The 8,477-nt window shown below is 42.6% G+C and overlaps 2 protein-coding genes across 3 annotated transcripts in view; both read left to right on the forward strand.

Moving 5' to 3' along the window:
* Positions 1 to 2,396, forward strand: part of LOC109471332 (26S proteasome non-ATPase regulatory subunit 10-like) — a 7,769-nt gene extending 5,373 nt beyond the window's left edge. The window contains exons 12-13 of the mRNA XM_019770621.1: positions 1,703 to 1,812; positions 2,391 to 2,396. Of these exons, the coding sequence (XP_019626180.1) occupies positions 1,703 to 1,812; positions 2,391 to 2,396 (116 nt within the window). The remainder of the gene's footprint in view (positions 1 to 1,702; positions 1,813 to 2,390) is intronic.
* Positions 2,397 to 2,631: 235 nt separating this feature from the next.
* On the forward strand, positions 2,632 to 8,224 carry LOC109471340. Of its 2 annotated transcripts, XM_019770627.1 has the most exons (10): positions 2,632 to 2,762; positions 2,855 to 2,969; positions 3,262 to 3,387; positions 3,599 to 3,682; positions 3,987 to 4,310; positions 4,472 to 4,741; positions 4,902 to 5,171; positions 5,318 to 5,587; positions 6,020 to 6,289; positions 6,424 to 8,221. In XM_019770627.1, the coding sequence occupies exons 1-10, from the start codon at positions 2,685 to 2,687 to the stop codon at positions 7,647 to 7,649; spliced, it is 3,033 nt and encodes a 1,010-aa protein (XP_019626186.1). In that variant the 5' UTR covers positions 2,632 to 2,684; the 3' UTR covers positions 7,650 to 8,221. The 2 variants fall into 2 exon arrangements, with proteins under 2 accessions (XP_019626186.1, XP_019626187.1); XM_019770628.1 differs by lacking the exons at positions 4,472 to 4,741; positions 4,902 to 5,171 and having other exon boundaries at positions 6,424 to 8,224.
* Positions 8,225 to 8,477: the final 253 nt, after the last annotated feature.

Raw genomic sequence — 8,477 nt, forward strand, 5'->3', positions numbered from 1 at the left:
GCATGAACCTGACGCAGCCTAATCTTTTCTTCTTGCTGATTGGCTGTTGGATTTGATTGGATTAACTCAATTAACACCTGTTCAAAGCCATTCCATTTTGACAGTATGAACTCAAGTGTTTTGGTAGGTACAGCACAGGCCACGAAATACGCATCAATTTTCGAGGGACGTTCTGCGGAGAGTGCAGGACGCTGTGCGGGACTTCCCTCGGGAGAGTGCGGGACGTCCTCCGGGAGAGTGCGATACGTTCTGCGGGAGAGTGCGGTACGTCCAGCGGGAGAGTGCGGTACGTTCTGCGGGAGCCAGACATTTTGCTCTTCTCTGTTGGAACAACGCAAGTTGGAGGTCAATGACCTGCGCCCGGCGTGTAAACAAGATGGACAGGGAGCGGCTGTAATATCAAGGAGCCGGCGGCTTCTGCTAGCCGGGTTGATAGTTAAGTAACATCAAGGTGGTTCAAAAGCAAACCTGATAAAGAAGGAAACCCCGTAGTTAATAGTTGAAAGTCTTGGTGGCTTTAGGCGATCGATACCGCCATGCTGTTTACTTTTTATGACATACAATGCAGTGAGTGATGTGTATCGCACCGAGTTAGCTCGGTTGGAAACGCGCAAGGCGGCAATCCCAGGCATTGCAAGTTCGAACCCCAGTGCATCGGACATAAATATTTTTAGCAATTTAACATTTTTAACAATTTTATAATTTTTAACAATTTTATCAGTTTTAACGATTTTAACAATTCTGCATTTTAACAATTACAACTATTTTTTTATTTTCGTTGTTTTGCTTTTAACATTCAAAAACTGATTGTTCTTACTCAAGAATGTCAATAACTTAGAATGTTAGTCTTTTGTATTTTTCCAACATACAAACTAAAATCACTTTGATGTTGTCACAAAAGTATTGAGCTGACAAGAGAGAAGGAGTACGGTACTCTGCCAGTGTGAAGAATCTACAGAGGTATTACCAGTCACTAGTAGCAAGAGATAGACCACATTGAATGATGACGATGAGGACGAATCATATGAAGTACTATCATAGCTAGTACAGAAATTCTACTGCTTTACTTTACTTTCTTTCACTCTGTACATGCAATTAGCTCACTGGCATGATTTTAAAAATAAAGGTTATGATAATCATATTATATGTATAGCTTATTCAATGTATGGCTTCATAGTTTATGTGATTGTTAATAACACCTGCACAGAGCATTTCCATACTGACAGTATGTCTTTATTCAAGTGTTTTGGTAGGTATTTCAAACTTTTCTGCTCCAGCATTGGAATGCGGGGCATGTAACGTTTTTTTTTTATTTTTGAAAATCAACAGTTTGCATTATGCAATTAAAAATCCTAACCAATAAAGTAGGGAATAGCTATCCAACTGTTGTTTTAGTTGTATGTTACTTCATATTATAGTTATATCAATGTAAATCATTGTTTTCCCTTGTGTTTCTCATTCTTTCCCTGCCATGTCGTAAAATGTGGTGAACCCATCGCTGTATTTGCTCCAAAGCAAATATTGGCCTTTCTAGTTAAATATGGAATATATTGGATATTCAGTCTATAACTGGCAGACTTTCAGTCTAACATTTCTTGGTATTTACGTGGGTAGGCTCTTTAATGATAAAGATTACAATGAATTATCTCACTTATGGAATTGATTAAAACTTATCCATAAAATTCACAATTTCAATCTGCAGATGAGGACATCAGGAACAATGATTATGAGAGAGAACGAGTCAGTCAGAGTCAAAAGGAAATACTGAAGCTTCCGCGACAACACAATGATGTGAGTCTCTACAACAATTATGTAATACAAAATGATGAAGTATTATATCGTAAAGTAAAGAAAACTGTAATGCATTCTCAAACACTTTGACAGTAGATATTCATCAATAAGTGACTGTTTAGAAAGGTAGCATACACGCACCTCCAAATTTTCGACGTCCAAAATGTGTCTTTATCACGGAGTGACCTATTCTTGCGAGAACACGAGACCAGATCGAGACTTGTGTAGATCTTCTGGCCTCCCCCGCCTCCTTACGGAGTAGAGGTAAATAGGACTTGGGCAGTTCCATACCTTCATTACGATTCGTTCCATTATACAGCACGTTCCAAGGCAACTGACTGTGGACTGCCTCCTTGATCTTTATGTGGGTCTTACATGTTTCTTGATTTTTTGGAGGCACGTGTTTGCTACCTTTCAAAAAAGTCATTGATTGACGAATATTCTACTAACTGTTAATCTATACATGACTGATGAATCTCTTCAAACATGTAATGCTGTGGCTAATATTTACCAACCATTTGACGATGTTATAAAGTGAATGCGTTCCACGTACGTATGCTGAAATTTAAAACTCGACGATTTTTCATTCCACTTGGCAGGCATGATCATCAACATTGCGTTAAAACATTCAGCTACGAGGGCACCCTGGCCCACTTCCAGTTATCATAGGTGATTCAGAAATAGGGCTGTGACTTATCTATAGAAACATGTACATATATCATTATACATGTCAAATTTCAGCTACGGTACATTGAAGTGTGCTTGATAGAATATCTTTATCTTATGGAATTGCTGCCCTATCAATAAAAACCCACTGTTCATGTAAACAGGGAGTCTCCAAACGTAGGAAGGGGCACGATCCTGTACTCGTCCGGTTCTATGAAGAAAGAGGAATGACCGTGGCGTCTAAAAATAGTCCTTTGATAGAAGAAGCAGCAAAGAAGAGCGGGAAAACAGCACAACAAGTGAGGGTGAGTTGTCTTTTTGATGATAATCAGTTGTAAATTAATATAGGCAGGACAATGTTATCTGTAAGATAATGTTATCTGTAATGCCCATTCAGAATTTTATCGCCAACTACCGTCGGAGTCAGGCCTTCGGTGAGAGAAGCCTGCCCACAGACGACACGGCCGCTGGGTACAGTGGGTCCACAGGATCTCATAATTCAGGAATGTCGGGTAAGGCACAAAACTTAACTATCTAACTATTCTTAGCTCTAAAATACTTAATTCAGCACATCATCTATCATTGGTCAAGAAATTGGATACCTCACTACAGTGATTAGACCTACATGCAGGTACATACATGTAGTCATTTTTAGATATTTACTTGTTCCTATAGAAACCGTATATTTAGAAAACCAACAATAGTGTAGAACCGACCATGTTACCTCGTAAGTCTGTTGAAAATGAAATGTTAAACTGGCCTCCGCTGTAACATATTATACATCCGCACAAATCTGCTTTACAGAGGAGCCAGATGAATTGGAGGAAACAATGGAGGAAGTCTTATCGGAACAAGAAGAACCACGCACAGAGACATTGTCACGAACGCATGAAGCAGTCGAGCAGTACAGCGACAGGAACAACCACACAGGTATCCAACATAGCTTGTACACATCAATTTATCATTAATGCAGAGGCTCAGGAGAGCGACAGTCGAACAAATAAAACCGCATTATTCCGCTAGACAGACTTACTTCCGTAGTTTCCTGCACTTTGTCTCCTTTTGGCTCCATGGAGATGGTGGTTTCCATATACGGATTTCATGAAACTCTTAGCTAAGTGTTGACATATGTCCATTGCAGATGAGGGAGAGACAAGTCAGGTTCAACAAGAGGATGAAGCTGTGGTTGTCAGGAGCAAAGCGTCCCAGATACAACCAAAGAAAAGTAAAAAAAATTAATTTGTACCATGCTTCTTTGCCTCTGCCTGAGTCTTCAAATGTGTATGACGATAGTCGCTAACATGCTTACTTTGCTTAAGGCGGTCCTTCGGTTTCGAAGATGACGTCCCTCATTGTTGACTCTCTGACTCTCTCACTCTGTGTGTTCTTACAGTCGCTAACATAACATAACATAACATAACATAACATAACATAACATAACATAACATAACATAACATAACATAACATAACATAACATAACATAACATAACATAGCTTATAATGCCTAACCATCTCATATTGATTACAGGTGGAAAGAGAAAATCCAGCAACAGTGGCCCCTTGGTAAAGCGACCAAAGCAAGCTGTAACCCAGCCTGGCCCCATTACCATTGCTGAAGTGACAGACAACAGCATCAGGATCTCGTGGACAGAAGCAGCTGGCTACAAAGACAGCTACAGGATCAGTATCTCTAATACTGATGGTGTCACCGCTCCTAGTGCAAGTGTGAACCCTGGAGACCCACTGGAATACACTTTCACTGGTCTGACTGCAGGAACTGAGTACACCATCAGTGTTGTAACTGTCAGTGATGGGGCGAACAGTGTGGCAAGAATAGAGACACAGAGGACAAGTGAGTACCCTGTATTGTACTTGAATGGCGAGACGTATTAATGATTTTCACAAATACACTATTCTTTGGTTTTGCCACTTTTTGCTGTACTACTTTAGTGTTAGATGCTGCTGAAATGTGATTGAAGCATTGACATCTTTTTATCATTCCAATACCTTCAGCTGTAGCCCAGCCTGGTGCCATTAACATTGCTGAAGTTACCGAAAACAGCATCGGGATCACCTGGACAGAGGCAGCTGGCAAAAGAGACAGTTACATTATCAGCATCAGTCCCGACACTAGTTTCACCAACTCCGCTGAAAGTGTGAACGCTGGAGACCCACTGGAACACACCTTCACTACGTTAACAGCAGGAACTGAGTATACCATCAGTGCTGTAACTGTAAGTGGTGGGGAGTGCAGTGTTCCAACAATAAAGGCGCAGAGAACAAGTGGGTACCATACATTGTACTTGGTTAGATGCATCGATGTACGATTTTAAAGCTTGATTATTCTTTTGGTATCAGGAACTACCACTATTAAATTAGTTTTAAATGATGCTGGAATGTGATTGAAGCATTGACAACTTTTCCATCATTCCAATGCCCCAAGCTGTAGCCCAGCCCGGTGCCATAAAAATTACTGAAGTGACAGAAAACAGCATCAGGACCACATGGACAGCTGCAGCTGGCGCCAAAGACAGCTACAGGATCAGCATCTCTAATAATGATGGTGTCGCCGGTCCTAGTAAAAGTTTGAATACTGGAGGCCCACTGGAACACACCTTCACTGATCTGACAGCAGGAACTGAGTACACCATCAGTGTTGTAACTGTCAGTGGTGGGGCGAACAGTGTGGCAAGAACAGAGACACAGAGGACAAGTGAGTACCGCTTCCCTGCATTGAATGCTAGATGTATCCAATTTTGTACTTTCTTTACAGCTCTGCTATTTTTTGGGACTAGACAGTGCCACTCTGGTTTTACATAGTGCTGAAAGTGATGGAATCATTCGTTCCAATTTCTGCAGATGCAGCCAAACCTGGCCCCATCAACATTGCCGAAGTGACAGAAAACAGCATCAGCATCACCTGGACAGAAGCAGCTGGCACCAAAGACGGCTACAGGATCAGTATCTCTCCTACTGATGGTGCCACTGCTCCTGGTGCACCTGTGAACGCTGGAGGCCCACTGGAACACACCTTCACTGGTCTGACAGCAGGAACTGAGTACACCATCAGTGTTGTAACTGTCAGTGTTGGGGTAAACAGTGTGGCAAGAATAGAGACACAGAGGACAAGTGAGCACCCTGCGTTGTAGTTGAATGGCTAGATGTGTCAATGATTCTCACAATCCTTTGGTTTTGTGACTTTTAGCTGCACATTTAAGCGTTCCACCACGTTCTCCACTAGCCCATATAACTTCATCGTCCAAATTCCTTGTTCGAAATCTGTTCACAGTGACAGTTTCTTTCCACGTACGGCCAAGCTTTGGAATTCCCTCCCTGACAAGTGTTTCCCACCAACCTACAATCTACAGGCTTTCAAATCTAACATTCACCGCCACTCTTGTCATAGCCATGTTTCTCTCATCTTTCTAGTTCAATGTCGAGAAGTGGTTGTAAAGGCCTTGCATTGAACCACTCCGTTATAAAAAAATGTACTACTCTAGTGTTAGATGATGCTGAAATTCGAGTCAAGCATTGACAGTTTTTCCATTTCCATCTCTCCAGCTGTAGCCCAGCCTGGCCCGATCACCATTGCTGAAACAACAGAAAACAGCATCAGGATCATCTGGACAGAAGCAGCAGGAGCCAAAGACAGCTATGACATCAGCATCAGTCCTGACACGGGTGTGACCAACCCTACTGAAAGTGTGAACCCTGGAGGCCCACTGGAACACACCTTCACTACGTTAACAGCAGGAACTGAGTATACCATCAGTGCTGTAACTGTCAGCGGTGGGGAGTGCAGTGATCCAACAATAAAGGTGCAGAGGACAAGTGAGTACCTTGCGTACTTTGCTAGATGTACATTGACATATGATTTTACCGATGAAAGTTTGTTTCATGCATTATTATGTACTTTATTGTTTGTTAACAAAGTTAGTCATAAGATAATTGTTTCTCATTTGCAGAGTTCACGTCTGTTCTGTTGGTTAACCACGAGTACGGCACGTCCCATGGAGGTCCCTCTACAACCAACCGTGAGGTGGCACAGTTTCTGAAACTCCATGGTGCTACAGTTCATGCTACAGCTCTGCAAGCATCTGAAGAAGACAAGAGGTGTGCTAAAGAGGATGGTGTTCGTCTGCATTTGCCTTTCCAAAAAGCAAGGAAAACGAAAAAGCCATCTTTGGAATGGTTAACCGACTACCACAGCTTCCATTACCCAGATATACCAACTAATATTAAGTGCGTTGTGGGCCATGCAGATGTCACAAGTGGCGCTGCAAAGAGCATTCAAGAGAACCACTGTGAACGGGCAAAACTAATCCTCTTTAACCACGACATGCCGGAAGACACCGAGTACTACAAGGAAACTAAGAGGGCGATGGCCGCAAGGAAGATGATGGAAGACATCCTTGAGGATGCCAAAAATGCAGATGCCGTGTTCTCCTTGGGAAAAAGGATCTACAACTACTTCGAGACAAAGTACAAGTCACTTGGAGAAAGCAAACCAAGCCAACACTTCCTGTTTCTTCCAAGACCATCCCCAGTGTTTGAAGCCATCTCTGTTAGTCCAGGAGGAGGAGAGAAAGTCGTGCTGTCTGTCGGGAGAGTGACCGAAGTTGACAAGCTGAAAGGCCATGACCTAGTAGCACGGGCCATGGGGGAGGTTGCAGAAAAGATCACAAATATCAGATTGTGTGTTCGCGGGATAGATGAAAATGATTTTGAAGCAAGCAAGAGAATCCTGGAAGAGAACCTGCACAGTGGTAAGATCAAACCCACCCTGCTGCCATGTGGAACCCAGGAGGACATCGCTCAGGACATGCGGCAGGCCCACCTGGTCCTGATGCCGTCCCGCGCCGAGCCGTTCGGACTGATCGGTCTGGAGGCCATCGCAGCAGGCATCCCCGTACTCATCTCTGACAAGTCAGGACTAGCAGACATGATCAAGGACTTGATCAAGGAGGAGAAGTGCTCTCCAGACATGAGGCACAGGATCGTGAAAACAAGCGTTAGGGAGTCCGACTTAGAAGAAACTGCAAAGCGATGGGCGGAGATGATTGAAGATAGCTTGGACTACTCCACATGGGAATTCAAGAAAGCAGCAGAGTACAAGAAGGAGCTTTTGGAGTCCAAGTACTGGGAAGAGTCACACCAAAACCTGCTGAGGGCCTGTGGCTTGATTGACTGACTCCAGATCGAGTCCACTCTCCCTCATGTCAGATTCCTTATCGCTGATTCTGGTCCACAGACTTTTGATCAGTACTGTACATGTGTGTGTGTGTATTCCAAACCAAAAAGACTTAACAGTGACCTCATCTATTAGTGGCCATGTACAATTTCATATTCATTGGCTTAGACAATTACCTCGTTTAGGCCTTCTCTATCATGTTGGTTCCAATCGGAGCAATGTAACCAGTTGGCTTGGAACTATCATTATAGATGTAGGTTGATGTAGTTTGGAACTTGAAAGAACAAAATATTTCAATCCCAAGTAAATGTCATTTTGTACATAGGATTGCAAGGTGCCTTCATTCAATACATTTGTAATACTAATAAGTTTGATACATTGTAATGAATTGATCTAGCATGAAGAAGTTGCTTCTGCATTGATGCGTTCTAAATTCACCAATAGATATTACCAGTGTTGCAAACATTGTCAGTGTGGCTAAAGTTGCACTACTTAAATTCCTGCTGTTTTATACGTTATTAGCAAAATAATGGTTTACAAACTATAACGGGTACACTGTCCTTATTTCACTTTTATATATCTGAGCTAGACACAAGATGTACGTATTAGGAACCAACTATAGATTGCCCGGGAACTTTTCCTTATCAATAGCTTCCCACTCTTTCACTTATTACATTATTACTCCGTGAAGGAGGTCAGGACCTCCGGACGGAGTGTTGTGATCGGCTGATTTTTCATGTTTGCAGTCAAAACACTGGGTTCTCTTTGTGTAATCGGCACGCAATTTTATACGCCGTCTGCGGGCATGCCCGTGTTGATGCACGAATG

Source organism: Branchiostoma belcheri, unplaced genomic scaffold, assembly GCF_001625305.1.
Source record: "Branchiostoma belcheri isolate BF01 breed outbred unplaced genomic scaffold, Haploidv18h27 scaffold249, whole genome shotgun sequence".
NCBI classification, from domain to species: Eukaryota; Metazoa; Chordata; class Leptocardii; order Amphioxiformes; family Branchiostomatidae; genus Branchiostoma; species Branchiostoma belcheri.